The 16,259-nt window shown below is 45.8% G+C and overlaps 1 protein-coding gene across 4 annotated transcripts in view; it reads left to right on the top strand.

The window, feature by feature from the left end:
• NSD1 (nuclear receptor binding SET domain protein 1) overlaps window positions 1–16,259 on the top strand; it is a 67,292-nt gene that overhangs the window by 41,149 nt on the left and 9,884 nt on the right. For all 4 annotated transcript variants that reach the window (XM_086470803.1, XM_086470806.1, XM_086470804.1 and 1 more), the window contains 10 exons: window positions 258–458; window positions 1,870–2,049; window positions 2,385–2,541; window positions 2,835–3,040; window positions 3,619–3,731; window positions 6,365–6,634; window positions 7,983–8,099; window positions 9,225–9,366; window positions 9,825–9,931; window positions 13,159–13,363. In XM_086470803.1, the coding sequence (XP_086326929.1) occupies window positions 258–458; window positions 1,870–2,049; window positions 2,385–2,541; window positions 2,835–3,040; window positions 3,619–3,731; window positions 6,365–6,634; window positions 7,983–8,099; window positions 9,225–9,366; window positions 9,825–9,931; window positions 13,159–13,363 (1,698 nt within the window). The remainder of the gene's footprint in view (window positions 1–257; window positions 459–1,869; window positions 2,050–2,384; window positions 2,542–2,834; window positions 3,041–3,618; window positions 3,732–6,364; window positions 6,635–7,982; window positions 8,100–9,224; window positions 9,367–9,824; window positions 9,932–13,158; window positions 13,364–16,259) is intronic.

Genomic DNA, 16,259 nt, shown 5'->3' with positions numbered 1-16,259 from the left:
TTCTTATTTTTCCCGGGCCTGAAATCACAACTGTAATACTCTTTTGTTTTCTTTTTTTTTTTCCTATTTTTTTTTTTCTTCTGTCTGGAGTTCTATTGTAGCTGCAGGCCAAAACAGGCTGCTGCAGAGAGCTGTGCTTTGGGATAGGTACAGCAGGTTGGGAAGTTGTGCTGTGCTGATGTGCAGCCTGGTGGAAGTGTCACGTCTTCATTTAGCCCTTCTGTGTGACTGTGTTATGTCTGCTGCTCTTTCTCCAGGGGTCCATACCTGCTTTGTGTGCAAGAGCTGTGGGGAAGATGTAAAACGGTGCTTGCTGCCCCTCTGTGGGAAGTATTACCACGAAGCATGCATTCAAAAGTATCCGCCCACGGTCATGCAGAACAAGGGCTTCCGATGCTCCCTGCACATCTGCATGACTTGTCATGCTGCTAACCCAGCAAACATCTCTGCATCTAAAGGTACCAAAATCTTCTAGGGTGGTCTAGGGGATGCAGGTAGAAGCTTTTTCGTTGTTTCATGTCCGCTGTGCACTTACCTGGTCTGTTAATTCTTTATGTTGATTTTCTGTCCTTGCCACAGCACTTGCTGTAGCGTTTGCTGAGGAATAGCTTCTCTCAGGGGAATGGAAGGGGTGGCGTCGGTATGCGAGGTTGCTGCTCATCAGCACTCCTGATGGTCAGACATGGCAACTAAAATGTTCTTGGCTGTTCAGACACTTGGATGTCTGCACGTCCAGGGATGCCACATGCTTCTCTGGGCTTTTTAATAAGTGTCTGGAGCTGTATGGACACTCTCGTGCTTCTCGTACCTACTTTTCACTGTCTCAGTGCTGCAGATGGTGCCAGCTTAGCAGCACTGGCTATCAAGGCAACGGCATGGAGAGCAGTGTAGTAAAAACTATGATATTGTTCTAATTCTCCTTTTTTTTATGTTGCAAACTCTCATCTTGTAGTAGTGACACCCTTGGGCTAAGCTTCTCAGGCAAACGTTTGTTTGAGCTGTTTGCAGCAATACCTTCACCTTTATCTCACGTGATTAAACTTAAAATATTTAATGTGATTGTCTTGTATGTTTGCTTCTAAAGCTGCCTTTCTTTAAATCCTTGGTATCTTAAGATGAGTGACAATAAGACCAGTTCTATTTTTGTCCTCAGGATCTGTGTTAAAGTTGTCTTTTTTTCCATATATCAGTATTTGGTGTAGAAGATAGCACTAAGGCCTAAAGCCAACAGCTGACCACTTCCCCACTGAACATTTGTGTTGTTGTGGCTCCTGTTTCTCAGTGGTCAGACTTACCCCTTTCCTCCCACCTCTTCTCCCTTTTTGTAGTCTCCTGTGAGGAACTGAAAACAGGCTCTCAGAAACCATGGGTAAATTAGGCCTGGAGGCAGTTCTGATTTCTCCGTTCTGGAATTTCAGGGTAAAATGTGATAAAGTGGAGAGGCGAGTGCCGATGTTTTCAGAAGCTACGCAGATTGATTTTGTTATGTACAGCTAAGCACTTGGAACACCCCCTCTGTAATTACTGTCTGAGCTGATTTACTAATTATTTGTGTATGATAGGAAGCAGTCCCAGTCTGTGAACTCTTGAACTGTTTCTGCACAGGACGCGGGAGGCTTTTCACTTTTAAATAATACAATTGTATATATGTTATATTTTATATATGTTTTGTTATATTAAATAATTTAATAGGAATCTAGTGAGTATGTCACAGACAGTCTATAAAAATTAAAGGTCGGTTTCCTTTTCCAAAGATCAGCTATGGTTGTTCATTTTGAGCTTATGTGTCAATAGAGGCTAGTTCTGGCAGGAAGCAAACCATCGTCCTCCATTAGAGGCTCACTGTGTCCCGCCATGTTCTGGTGCCAGGTCGCCTGATGCGCTGTGTGCGGTGCCCGGTCGCGTACCACTCCAACGACTTCTGCCTCGCCGCCGGCTCCGTGGTCCTCGCCTCCAACAGCATCATCTGCCCCAATCACTTCACTGCGCGGAGGGGCTGCCGCAACCACGAGCATGTCAACGTCAGCTGGTGCTTTGTCTGCTCGGAAGGTGAGGTGGTCTGCGCTGGGTCCCCTGGCACCAAGGAATGCCCTGACAAGAAGTCGGTAGAGCAGGCAGAAGCTTTGCCCATCCAGAGCATGCCAGTGAGAACTGTGGAGAACAGATTGCCTTCCTATCCATCCCCATTTAAGTCTAACTTCAGGCTAGGACTTTTTCTGGATCCTTAGAGGGGTTCTTTTTGCAGCATGAGTAGGGAAAAACATTTGAAAAGGGTTTGCAGAAGAGCATCGTGCCCTTTTCTCAGCTGTGTCTGTGCAGAAGTGTGGAGTCCGAGTCTCTTCTGCACAGTCGCTCTGATAAATTCCTCCTCCTTTTCTTTGCAGGGGGCAGCCTTTTATGCTGTGAGTCGTGCCCGGCTGCGTTTCACCGTGAGTGTCTAAACATTGAGATGCCAGAGGGAAGCTGGTATTGTAATGATTGCAAGGCAGGCAAAAAGCCACACTACAAGGAAGTAGTCTGGGTGAAAGTTGGGCGCTACAGGTAGGTGAAGGTAGAACAGACTTGTCCTCATCCCTTCTTCATGCAGTGCTCATGGTGGTTGAGGTGAGAAGGTGCTCCTCTCTGCAGGGTACAGTGCAGTAGCCGCTGGCTTTTTTTGCATGCATGTAGTGATAAAGTGGTAAAAATGTGTGCTCCTCCTCCAGCAGCCTCTTGTCTCCCCACCAGCCTTGCCCTCACGCACTTTTTCCCCGTGTCTCCATGCAGTAGCATACTTCTGAGGTGGTTGGATGTGGGGAAGCCAGAGGTTTCATTTGCCCTTCCCTGTGTTGCAGGTGGTGGCCAGCTGAGATTTGCCATCCTAGGACAATTCCTGTCAACATCCAGAAAATGAAACACGATATCGGCGAGTTCCCTGTGCTGTTCTTCGGCTCCAAGGATTACCTTTGGACCCACCAGGCCCGTGTGTTCCCTTACATGGAAGGTGATGTCAGCAGCAAAGACAAGATGGGGAAGGGCGTGGATGGCATATACAAGAAAGGTAATGTGCCTTTATCCAGGGAGGTACATGTTCTTTTTCTCTTCATTCCCATTTGGAAAAGTGGCATTCTTGTAACAGAGAAAAACATAGTCTTGAACCTAAAGTGAAATTAAATTTGTAGAATGAGCTGCTGCTTAGCTATCATCCAGCACACTCATTGGTCTGCCTCCCAGAGAGGGAGAAGGGTGTGCAGATCTTGAATGCTTCTCCAGCTCTGACATAGCTGCTCTAAATCCGAGTGAGCTGCTGCTTTGTCAGCTTCCCTGTGTCTAATACAGTCGTTATATGTGTATAAAAATGCTCTTGAGAGTTGTGAGTGCAGCTGCCTGACACCTCTGCCCAAAAGCAGGCAAAGCTAGCTGACAGTTTGGATGCTTCATCACCCATGGACAGGTCTCTTACTGTAACGACTGCCCTACTGCATTGGCCTTTCCTTCACCTCCCTCTGGTGAACCTCTGACGTACGTGGCCAAGTTGGTTTGCTTGTGGAGCTGTGAGCACTGGGTGGACGCTGGCAGCCCAGCTCTGTGTGAGCAGAGGGAGTTCCTCATAACAGAACAGCCTGTTCTCTCACTTAGCTCTTCAGGAAGCTGCAGTAAGATTTGAAGAATTGAAGGCACAGAAAGAACTGAGACAGCTTCAGGAAGACAAAAAGAACGACAAGAAGCCTCCTCCCTACAAACACATCAAGGTGAGAGCAGGGGGGGCGGGCAGGTGTGGAAGAGAAGTCTTGAGCTGTTGGTGCAGGTGATTTACAGGTATACAGAAACATTGCTACTGTTTGGGAATCTGGCTGCATATGAAGGTGATTTTCATCCTCTTCGCACCTTCAGTCATCCTCCCCAGAAAGGATTCATGTATGTGCAGAGCTGTATGGAAGCTGGACACCAGTAATAGAGGTACTCTGATTTACTGGAACAGATCTGGACGTCTCCATGTTGTTCCGTGTCAGTTGTGTGGTCTGGAGGGAAGTGTTTTTCTACCATGGGAACTTAGGGGAGAGTGCTCGTAACAAGCAGTGTGCTCAAGTGCTGTGTGCTACTGATGGCAAGGTGGGCATCCCAGGCGGTGCAAGACAGGAGATGGTCAGGGTGCAGTGGAGCAGAGCTGTGTGGGAAATAGGAACCCACAGTGTCTTGTTTCATCTCTGCTCTTGTTTTCTATCTCTTTCTGTATCGGTTGGTCCTGCACAGAAATGCTACAGCAGATGTACGTGCTGGAATATCAGGCCTTTTGCTGAGTTTTGGGGAACTATTCATGTTTAGGGCTGTATTTTGAGATAGAATTGGAGCAGCAATAGTAATCCTACAGGATGGAGGTGACTTGAGAGAAGAGCTGGGGCCAAGCAGGTGCATGTGCTTGAGATGTGGGTTCAGACTGATCAAAAACCCAGTGACTGTGGGACTATGTTCTTTTCTCATTGCCTCTGCTCCTCCCCTTTTTTATGTGGCAAACTGTGAAAGTTTAACTGGTAGCTGGCACTTATTTCTAGCTAGGATTTTTAGGCAGGCAGGTATATCCTGCAGGAGTTACTGTACAGTGTAAAGAACACAACTGAATGCTGTGGCAGCAGTGTGGGCCAGGCAGCTTCAGTGGAGGAAATAGAGTTTCTCATTATAGGTATTTTTATGCCTGTCTCTGGCTGCAGCATGAAGGAACTTGGGAAGCATTTTGGAGCCTTTGAAATACCCTTTTAATATAAATGATAAAGGTCATGGTCATTAGCCATGGCAGCTCTTCTGAGGTCTGGGTGCAAGCTGTTTGCCCCTGGGAAAGCAAAGCAGTTTGCAGGAGCGTACAGTGAACTGGAGAAGGTGGAATGGCCAAAGCTGGTTGTGTCTACTCCCATCCTGGCCTTCTAAGGAGGTCAGTACCTTGGGGTCTGTTCCAGCTCGAGAGGCGGCTGCAAAATATGCTTGGGATCCATCATCACATCAGGGTTGTGGCTAGTCCAAGCAGTGCCCTGTTTTGGAGCTGGGTTTGTACCAGCAGTGCCTCAGCGAGTAGGGCAGGCCTGTGGGGCACATGTGCATGCTGAGAGGGGCACCACCCTCCGACACCGTGGTCACTTGGGGTGGTAGTGCAAGAGCCAGCCAGGGCACCTCTGTCTGCCCAGTGGTGGGTGGTCCTAATCCTGTGATCTTGTCACTCTTAACGAGGTGATGAGCTAACAATCTGAGTAAGAGATGGGAAGCAGCAGAGGAGAACACAAGAGGGATAAGGAAGGTTGGAGCTGGGAGGCGGTATGAGGAGGAAGGGGAGACTGTGTTGAAGAGATTAATCAGAGGTTTCTTTTATCAGGGTTTGCTTTTAAACAAAGGAGGAGGATCAGGGCTAGGCCAGCCTCAGGCAGGTTGCCAGGGCAGAAACTTTGCTCAATGGGTGGGATTAGATAAATTGTGTGGGGGCTGGAATAGTTTTGCTAAATGATCCCCTCCTTTGTCCTGGGAGAGGAAAGGGAGCTGATGGTATTACTCAGCCAGGCAAAGAACAGCAAGGAGCTTTTCTTCAGTGTCTCTCTCAAAAGTCCTGACTCTCTGTTGCCTGCTTTTCAGCGTTCGCTGCCTTTAACCAAAACCAAAGGACCCTGCTCATGCCACAGACACGCCAGTCGCTTCTCCACCTGGTGCTGCACTCTGCTTCCTTCTGGAGCGGTTTTTAGAGAGCTCCTTGGCTTAACTCTGAGCTCCTCTTTGGGCCTTCCAACCCCAGCCTCGTCTGTTTTTTCTTTCATTTACATCTGCAGGACAGTTGGGTAGGGAGCTATAACTGCTGGTGGCCTGGTGCATAGGTAGGCCCTCTGTACTCTGTCACAGGCATGCCCGCCTGGTTCTCATAGTGACAGCTGAGAGACAAACCAGCTTGAAGGTAACAGATTCAAAAACCAGGGCTGTAAGGAAAAGCTAAGGAAAAGGACCTGACACTCAAGAGACTGGAGAAGGTACTGTTCCACCCAGAAAATGGTTTGGTGTTAGTCACAGGTATGGTGTGCACCCCATGAGAGTGCTGGGCTGGATGTAGGCACAGTGGTGATGGGAGGGGGACACTTGGCGGCCTCTCCCCCTTCCGAGGTCACAGAGTACACACTGCACCAGGTGATGCTAATGGGGGACCTGCATCCTCCTAAGCTGTTCCCTCTAACCAGATACTTCTTGAAATGGTGTGCCCAGAAGTACCTATGTGCCTGTACTTGTGTCCTCCTGCACCTTGCTGTAACTAACTCGCACTGCGGCCTGTCAGCTCCTCAGCAAGGGTTGAGTATAGACGTGACAGTCAGGATGACCTGTTGTTCTGAAGAGCTAACGTCCTTCGTGTGCTTTCAAGGTGAACCGCCCAGTGGGTAAGGTGCAGATCTTTACTGCAGACCTGTCCGAGATACCGCGTTGCAACTGCAAACCAACAGATGAAAACCCCTGTGGCCTGGATTCGGAATGCATCAATCGCATGTTGCTCTATGAATGCCACCCCCTGGTCTGCCCTGCTGGGGAGCGCTGCCAGAACCAGTGCTTCTCCAAGCGGCAGTATCCTGAGGTACAAATTTTCCGCACGCTGGCACGAGGCTGGGGCTTGCAAGCCAAAACAGACATCAGAAAGGTATGTACTCTTTTTCTGCATGTCATTTTCTCCTGCCGCTTCTCTCTTGCTCAGTCTTGGTTTCAATAGATTTGAAAATTTGGAAAAATCTGTAATTTGAAGAAGACTTCTTGCCATAGAATGCCGTTTAGGACAGAAATGGATGAATTTACCTCTTCTAGTCCTGGCAAGAATGTTTTGGCTCAGCTAACCAAGAAAATAGTTTGCATGTTGATGTCCCACAGGGTGAGAAAGATGGTTGCTTGACTTGTCTGCTTGTATGAGTGATGGGTTTTGTGAGTATGCCAGAACACTGGCCTGAAGATGATGCTCAGGATTTCCAAATGGGGAACAGTGATTATACCTCTCCCCGTTCTTGAATAGCCAGGCTTTTCCAGTGTGAGAATCTTGTATCAGAAACTGAAACCAGGGCTTGGCTCTTACAAAAGGGTAGTGTCTTGGAGATGACTATTATTATTGCTGAAACTGGTATCTCCAGCTAAAACACTTGTATATTTTTTTTTTAAATCCAGAGAATAGTAGTTCTGTGGACACACATCTGTGCTGAATGAAGAAGGAAGAATGTTAAAGCAAAGAGAACCCCAAAGCTAAAAAAGGGTGAAGTGAAACAGGGAACAATTAGCATACTAGGAGAAGAATGTCTGAAAAAGGAGTAGGGACAACATGCTACAGGAGAGGGCTTGATAGCAGAAGGAAAAATGTGAGTCTATCCTGTTTAGGCTTTGCTGCCTGCTGTGATATAGGTTAAAGGATCTCTCTGCCACTCCATGCGCCTGTTATGTTTCACTTTCAGCAGCCTGAAAACAGCAAAACTCACTTATTTTATGGAGGCACCTGTTAGCTCCAGTGGAGCAGAGCTGGGCTTCCCATTGATGGTAGAAGTACAGTCTCTGCAGTGCTTCATAACAAGGGAGCTCCACGGGTTCACTGCAGGAGCAGGTGCCCTAGGTGCATCCTGCTGCTCAGTGTGGTTGATCCCCAAAGGGGTGTTGTTTTCAGCTGGAATGCAGTTATGCAGTGCTTTGAGCTTTGCAGCAGAGCTGTTCTTGTGGTTTACTTTGTGCTGTCCCTGAATATTAATTCTTTGCATAGCACAAAGAATAATCTGATGGCTTTCAGTTGCTTTATTTAATTTATTTCAAGTTACTTATTGAATGTGTGAAACAGATGTATGATTCAGGGCGCTTAGTGAAGAGCATAGGTCAAACTGGCTGCAAAGCACAGAGGAGGATTTTTATGCGAAGGTTTCCGTAAAGGAAACGGGAACTAAGTTTTAGCACAAAGGTGGATGTCCCTCTATCCTGGAGGGAACTTGTCTGGACTTACTAGCTTGATTTTTTTCTGACAGGGCGAATTTGTTAATGAATATGTCGGGGAGCTAATTGATGAAGAGGAGTGCAGAGCCCGAATCCGCTATGCTCAGGAGCATGACATCACCAATTTCTACATGTTGACGCTGGATAAGGTACGTGGAAGGAATTTCTCTTGCCAGCGTTCTAGACAGAAGTGAAATAATTGCAAGGAAGGTATGATAGGGTCTTCCCCAGCAAGTAAAAAAAGGTGCTAGGAGTTGCTGATGAGCTGGTCTGCATTTCCACCAAAGAGAATATTAAAAAAATGGACTTAATGTGCAGTAGAGAAGTTTCAGGTTAGATACTAAGATTAGGAGCAAAGTCTGAACTGACCGTTGGAGTTCAGAAAAGGTGAAGCAGGTGTCTGAATGCAGTTGTCCGGGGATCACAGATCCTGCTTCACCATAACAAGGTGAATTGGGTAACCTCGGAGCTCTTCCCAGCAGCTGAACCGTGGAGAGCCCAGAACTGGGCTGGTGTGTGCCAGGTATCTTATTCTCCTTGTCTGGTTGGTGGGGGGGAGCAGGGACAAAACCAAGTGTTAATGTCTGCCTCATTGTTACAAAACCAAATCTCAGTTGCAGCTGCCCTCTCCAATGCTGTCTAACGCATGGTAGTGTGCGGTACACAAGTGTACCTCACAAGTTACATACGGTTCCCGTTTTCCTTCTATACCTTGGCATAGGAGAAATAGGAACTACTATTTTGCTTTTAAGCAGAAGTCAGAGTCTGGAACCACAAGTGCCGCCCGAGAAGCGTGCTGGTGTAATGTTTATCCAGTACTGGCACTGCAGGGAGAGCTAACTTCCCAGAAAGCAACAGTAGCACTTTCCTGGCTGTCTGGGGGAGCTCGTCTGTCTTTGAAGAGGCAGATGATGTTGTGCAGGAGACTATTGCCTTGTGATCTGCCAGCCCCAGTGAGGGACAGTGGTTTGTGGAAACGGGCTGGGTGTCTGTCAATTGTCCAGGCAACACAGTAACCCCTGTCCTTACACTCGGTTAAAACACATCTAGGAACTCGGGTGCTTTGCAAGTGCCATCAGATCCCTCCCTTGTCATGGTTTTCACTACTCATTAATGCTTTCCTGGTATACTGGAGCCTGTGCTGACGGCTTGAGCAGGAAATGACAGTTTATTAAATGTGGTTTTCTGTTTTGTTGTTGTTTTGGTTTTTGGTGGGTTTTGTTTGGGTTTTTTGTTTTGGGTTTGGTTTTTTTTTTTTTTAATTTCAATTCCAGGATCGAATCATTGATGCTGGGCCAAAGGGCAATTACGCTCGGTTCATGAACCATTGCTGCCAGCCGAACTGTGAGACTCAGAAATGGTGTGTGAATGGCGATACTCGGGTTGGGCTCTTCGCAATTGTAAATATCAAAGCTGGTAAGGAACCCCGCCCTGTCAGTACCCGGAGTTAAAAGCGTGGGAGTGTTTCTGTGAGGAAGGGGGAGGGTTTGTAGCTCCCTGGGAAGATACTTAATTTCTGTTTTCACATAGGCAGTCATGAGACATTACACCAGCATTGGCACAATGAAACACATAGATCCGTGGTATAAATAGAGTTTTGTAGTTCTAATTTACAGGGTCAAGAAATGGAACTAAGCATGCTACAGCATGGGGTTGAATGCCACCTTTTTGGCGGTAGTACGTAGTAGGAGTGTGGGGTTGCACTGGATTTTCAATCCACACAGATCTGTGGGGAGATTAATAGTTGGTATCCTCGTGTACTTGTGGCAGTCATTTATGTCATTGTATTTCAAAAGTGCTTTTACTTCAGCAGTGAGCTGTTCTGCTCCATAGTTCATTACAACTTGCTTGGGTTTGATCTGCTTTTGTGCCAGGGACTGAGCTGACTTTCAACTACAATCTGGAGTGTTTGGGAAATGGAAAGACCGTTTGTAAATGTGGAGCCCCAAATTGCAGTGGCTTCCTAGGAGTACGGCCAAAGGTATGATGCCTCCTTTAAGCTTTCGTTCTTCCAGGTTACCTCTTTGCATAGATGTGTGTCATTTGTTGCAGAGATCTCAGGAAGCGTAATCTGGTTTCAATGTGACCGTGAAAACACTGCTTGAAATGAGTTGAATACCCGGGTTTTCATTCTGAGAGCACAGATCTTAGACCTGAATTATTAGAGTTGCTATAAATAATGACAGGAAATCATGTTTTACAACGAAAGAGTAAATGAAGATTTTTTTTTTGCAGAATTTTCTGCTTACTAGCATGACAATTTCCATCATGTTAGAGGGGCCGCGGACAGGCATGGGAAAGACTTCTGTTGTATAACCAAGAAACCGCTTTCCCAAAGTAAAGGCCTGAATAAATTGTGAGTGTGCATGGAAGGCCAGCAAATTCACATTCCTTCAGACCTGAAGTTGCTTTAGAGCCAGAAGCCTTCTGCATCACCATCTTCGCTGCAGTAGGAAAAGTTCCTGGGCTTTTTTCCTTCTTATGGTTGGGTGACTGAAGTGCACACACCAGACAGGAATAAGAAATTTGCTATACCTGAAGTAGAAAAATCACTACCTTTTAGAACTCACCGACTTTTGAGAGCTTCATGTTCTAACTGTGATGTTGCAGTAACAGGAATTGATTTCAGTTACCTTCTTGTGTGAGCTGGTTCTCACTGGGAAAAGGAAGTAACAGGAGCAGTTGGCTGAGTTCCCAGCTGTCACCAGCTAAATCTATGTCTCAGCTGTTGGTTTGTTTCAAGAGCCTTCAGCACATCGGTCTGTAATCCCTCTGCTCTGGCATGTGGATACTGGTGGCTTACTTACCAACACCTCAGGGTTAAAAGCTCCAGCAGCACATTTGTTAAGCCCCTTCAAAATATAGGGAAGGTTTTGTGAATTCTCCAGAGAGCTTAGTTCAGCAGAAAATTTAGCCTATGATAGAAAAAAAAATTGATGTCTTCAGAAGTTGACAGATGAAGTGAATTACACATCTGATGTATTTAGTTGTTCTTTGGGTTGCAATTTAAAGTTCAATTGATTTTGTGCTGCCCGTGTGTTATACATGGCTTGACTGTCATTTTTGCCCTGAAATTGCAGGTTGCATGGTGGAAATCAGAGAAAGGTGGCCTTTAGCTGGCATTAATGTTCCATGGTGATGCCTGAGGCGACTCATTCCATCTTGATGAGATGGGCTAAGAAATACCCAAGAAAACAGTACCTTGGTTGTTTGTCTTTTTTTGTGTCTGTGGGGGTTTTTTTCTCAAATTAATCCCACAATAGATGCATTTTTAAGCTTCTGGAAGATACAGCAAGACAAAACTTTGCTGATTATACTTAAGTTCACTCTTAAAAGCGACCTTTCTAACTGGGAGTGTGGAAGGATGTGTTTGAGTCTATTGTACTGCAGTGAGCAAGTGGGAATCGCTTAGTCCAGCTGTTAGACCTTGCTTAGACATTCAAATTAGCTGTGAAAGGTTTTTCTTGTTCTCTTAATTAGCTGGACAAGGTACTAGGCCCTGAGAATAGGTGAAATAGTTCAGGTGAAGTGATTTCACTGCCATCCTTTTCAATGATAATGAAGGCCTGACTTGTCCCCGTTGTCCGTGGGAGTGATGGTATGAAAACAGAGACGTCAGCATGTGAAGGGGAAGGAAACAATCAAGAGCTGTAACTCCCTGGTGGCAGGATAGCTGGATAACCACCGCTGCTGAACTCTGAAATTGTAGGTCTGGAGGCAAAGGGTTTTAAATGTTTTGGTGGTTTTGTTTTTAATCTTGATAGGAGAGTGATGAAAAGAGTGCCCAATATTTACGCAGAATAGAGGATGCAAAAAGTATCTCATAGGCATCGTCTCGGCACACAGAGGTGTCCTGTGTGGAGGATACATTTGGACAAGAAGATAAGTGGAAAATGGCATAAAATTTAGCACCTGTCTGTTTAGATTAAACCCATAGTGCTTTGATAAAGTCATTGGGACAGGTAGCATCATCTTTGTGGAGTTGAGTGTTTGATACCACGGGAGGCTTAGCCTGGAGAGGATCTGTGCTAGGGGGTTAGGAGTGGTCTGAGGACCTAGCTGGGCAGGCAACCTTGGAGGAAGCCTGAGGCCAGAGAAGAGAGCACTTAAGCCATTTAGATGCCTATCTTGGGACCATTTGCAGTTATTTCATTACTGCCTGTAACACAGCTCTTGGCAGCGTGTAATTTAACTGTACTGATGACACGGAGGTCTCGAGTATCATCGGTGTGGGAGAGGATGGGGCAGTTGCAAAGGAATAGCAGAATATAACTGGGAGTGGGCTGGAGTTGAGAGAATCAGTACGGCAGAGTACACACCTGGAGGGTAATAGCAGGAACAAATCTGCTGTGAGAAGGTCATGGGTGAGCAGTTACGGTGGAGAAGGAGCCGTTGTGCGGTTCAGCTGCCGCGGGACTAAGCTGTGTTGTGACGCAGCTGTGACAAAGGCACATGCAGGCTGTGCCTGGGGAGGGGTTCCCTGTTCTTGTAGAGAAGTGTGGATGTCGTTGTACACGGCGTGCGAGGTGTCATCTGAAGTGGTGTGTATAATTCTGTAACTTGTGTTTGGCAGAAATAAACTCAGCAGGGGCAGAGAAAAGCCATTAGGAAGACTGAGGGTGCAGACTGTGAGAGTGTTTGGTTTGTGAGAAGGAGAGTGTGTCCTGGTGGTTACTTCAGGGATAGGGAAAAATTTCTGCTGAAAAAGAGCAGCATTGACACGAGAACAAATAGGTCTAAAGATCACAGATAAATTCAGACTGAAGATGGAGAGAGGAGTGGAGAAGGTCAAAAGTGCAGGAAGGCCTGGGAGAGACTACTCCTCATGAGTCGTGGGGGCAAGGAGGCCCGACTGCTGTGACTGAGGACATGAACAGTCTGTGAGAGGTGGTACAAGCTCGGTGACACCAGGCAGCCCCTGGCTCCTCATTCTTCTGGTGCTGATTGTATATATCCTATGTTCAACCAGGCTTTGGTGCAGTGCTTCCAGGCTCTTTAAAAATAATTTAAAAAAAAATAAATTATATATTTGCTGTAGTAAATTGGTTGCCAAATATTAAGAAGCACTATAGAGATGCTACGTAAGTTTCAGGTATGGCTGGCAGTGGGATTTTTATTTTCAGGGTTTGCAGTTGTCTCCACTGTAGCAGGAAGGGAACAGATGGAAGGGGCAGAGACCCGCATTAACTGACATTGTCTCCCCCGCAGAGCCAACCCAACCTCACCGAGGAAAAGTCCAAGAAGCTAAAGAGACGGCCACAGATGAAGCGCAGGTCGCAGGCGGAGGTGATGAAGGAGCGAGAAGATGAGTGTTTCAGCTGTGGGGACGGAGGGCAGCTAGTTTCTTGTAAGAAGCCAGGCTGCCCCAAGGTGTACCACGCGGACTGCCTCAACCTGACCAAGAGACCTGCAGGTCAGTGCTCGGCATGGCTGGGCTCTGCTTGGGTCACAGTGTTGGCTCGAGGTGTCCCAGGTGCTGCTCATCTCCTTGCACTCACTTCACAGCATCTTAAAATTTAATCTTTCTCACTTGAACAGACCTTGTGGCCCACACAACACAACCCTGGTTTACACCCCACTGTGACTGCAAAAAGCGAATTGATTGCTGGTCCTTCCCTAAGAAACTGGTGCTTGTGAGCTGACCCCATTCTTGGGGCCTGGCAGAGGGCAGTCCCAGCAATAGTTGAGATATTGGTTCCTCAGATTGGCTGTTTTCCCAAAGTTGAAGACAATTGAGTGAATTGAATGGTGAGGAAAAGCACTGATGGAAAATGGGAGTGTGAGAAGAATCTGTTAGATGTCTGAAGAGTTGAGAGTTCATAGTTAAAGAAGAGAACGGTATCAAAGCATATCCTAGTTTGTGGTGATATGAGGGCATAAATTTGAAAGAAAAAGAAAAAATATTCAAAAAGTACTTGTAGCTGTGTGCAGAGAAAGAAATTAGCTCCCTGCATGAGTGATAAAACAGTTTCTAGTTTGTTTCTAGCTCAGGAGGTGTAAAGTAACATCTATTGGAGGAAAAGATTTAGTTTGCATTTGAAAGTCTTAAAGGAGCTGGTTGAGGGAATGTTTCCTCTGTTGTTTCAATTTGTCTTCATTACTGAAGTTGTTCCTTTGATCTTTAATGAGTGTTCAGGTATTAATCAGTGTTCAGAAAGGGAAAGAAAGTTTGACCTGAGTCTTGGTAGGCCAGTTAGCCTCTTTCTGCCAGGCCAGGAGGATGGAAAAGCTGATACGAAATCAATACTGAAGAATTAAATAGTAACAATATCAACAATACTAGGTGACAAGTTTTTAAGTAGAATAACTCATCAAACCTAATTTAGGGATTTTTGCGAAGATAATAAATTCGGTTAATAGAGGCAGCTGCACTGAAGTAATTTGTTTAGGGGGCTGTAAATCTTTTGATCTAATACTGTAATTCTCTGTGCAGCTCTGGTGTTTTCTGAGTGCATTGGGGCAGGCTGAGAAACGTGGAACCAAGTGCTCTCTGAAGGTAACTGCCGGGAGAGTCACTGTGGCAATGTGGCTGCCGGCGTGCCACAGGGAGCTAGAACTGGGCATTCAGCACCTCTAGCTGTAATTTGGCAGAAGGTGTAGAAGGTCTAGTAGCATATTTTGTAAATGAGAGAAATTATGTGCATGTATGTAAGTTTTGTGGAGAATAGGGCATTTCTACAGAAGAGCTTGGACTGCTCATTGAACAAATGCTGTAACAGAGCAATGTGAAAGCCAACAGGAGTGCAGGTCGTTCCTATGGAAAATTATTCGGAGTGAGGGAGTCCTGAATATCTCCTTTCTATCTGTTTTTGTGTGCTAAGACAGGGCTCTGTAACATTTTGGCAGGTTTTCTCATGCTTTAGAGTCTCCAGTAAAGGAGAATCCAGCCTTTAGTCTGTTGCCCTGCTTTCCATTTGAAAAGTTTCTCCTAACAGCCTGACTTGAAAAAACAAAAGGGTTGCCATCTCCCCGATATCCATTATTTTACATACTGGGAAACTGTTGTCTCCTTAGTCCTTTTCCGGCTTAAACAAACACAGCCTCTCCTTGAAGCTTTTACTTTCTAAAATTATTATCCTGGGTCTGCTCTGGACTGCGTCCCAGTTGCCTACACATTTTTAAAACTGTGGTAACAAGAGTATTTTAACAGTATTGCAGCCAAGGCCTTGCTAACACCAACAGAAGAGAATAATTATGTTTTGTGTTTTACATAGAATTTCTTAGGAAATGAGATTTTACTTGTTTTGCAAAAATAACGTTTATGTGACATTTGTGATTTCCCCTGTCATCCTTGAATCCTCGTTTTGATCCTTTTCGCATTCTTACTTTATTGCTTCCTCCTGCAGTCCTGCTTTGCACTGGTCTTTCTTTGATTGCAGCTTGTTGGTGCAAGAGCATCTGTCCAGTTTAGATTCTGAGCCTGTCTAACCAGGTTTTTGCAGTCCCTCACAGGCTTGTTGTTATCTATCCATTTCTGTAAGAGTATCTGCTGTTCTGCTTCCAGAAATTTAAATTAAAATACAGACTAAAATAGACTCCTGAAGGATGTCACTGAGAACGCCTCTTTGCTTTGCCAGAAGACCATTAATAGCTGTTTTTTGAGAATGATTTTCAGTCAGTTGTAGCGATTTTATGCTTTTTATATGTAGGTTGTTATTTTCATAGCCCTCTCCTTAGAGTATCATGCAGGACATGAAAGGTTCAGCACTTTTTACTTCAAATGTTTCCTCTGCCATGGGCATTGCTGTCGAGTAATTGGAATTTCCTGCTGGTTTGCATGTTAGTAATTGTGTGATCTTACTTCCGAGAGCTTTGGGCTGTCTCTGGAGAGGCTGCTTATTCATTAGGCCTTTTATCCTGTCAAAGACCATTAGAGTGGTTTGATAGGATTTATCCTTCCTGCAACATACTGGCAGGTTTTGACTTATTTTATTTGCCTTCTGTACAAATGACCTCTATAATAATAGTCCCAGAGTCTTTCCAGTGACTAAAGTGAGTGTTGAGCATGGCGCTCTGGGTTGCTGATGGTGCTGGGGGGAGCAGCAACAGCCTGTGTTGCAGCACTGTGAGCCTGGAAGGGAAAAACCACGTGTAAACATCTTCACTCTGAAAAGGATGCTGAAAAACTGGAAAAGACACAGAAAAGCGGTGTGCGTGTTCTGAGACTGGAACAGAAGCCTTGGACTGGCTTCAAAGGAGGGGAAAAACATGCTATGTGTTATCATCAACCCCAGGGGAAAAGCAGCATGAGAGAGGGGAGTGGAAAGCTGGTGTTGCACAAGTGCATGGAGAAACGCCCACAGCTGCTC

Source organism: Leptosomus discolor, chromosome 10 (genome assembly GCF_034619465.1).
Source record: "Leptosomus discolor isolate bLepDis1 chromosome 10, bLepDis1.hap2, whole genome shotgun sequence".
Classification (NCBI taxonomy): Eukaryota; Metazoa; Chordata; class Aves; order Leptosomiformes; family Leptosomidae; genus Leptosomus; species Leptosomus discolor.
The sequence above is the reverse complement of the archived record's forward strand: the minus strand, read 5'-3'. Positions and strand labels throughout refer to the sequence as shown.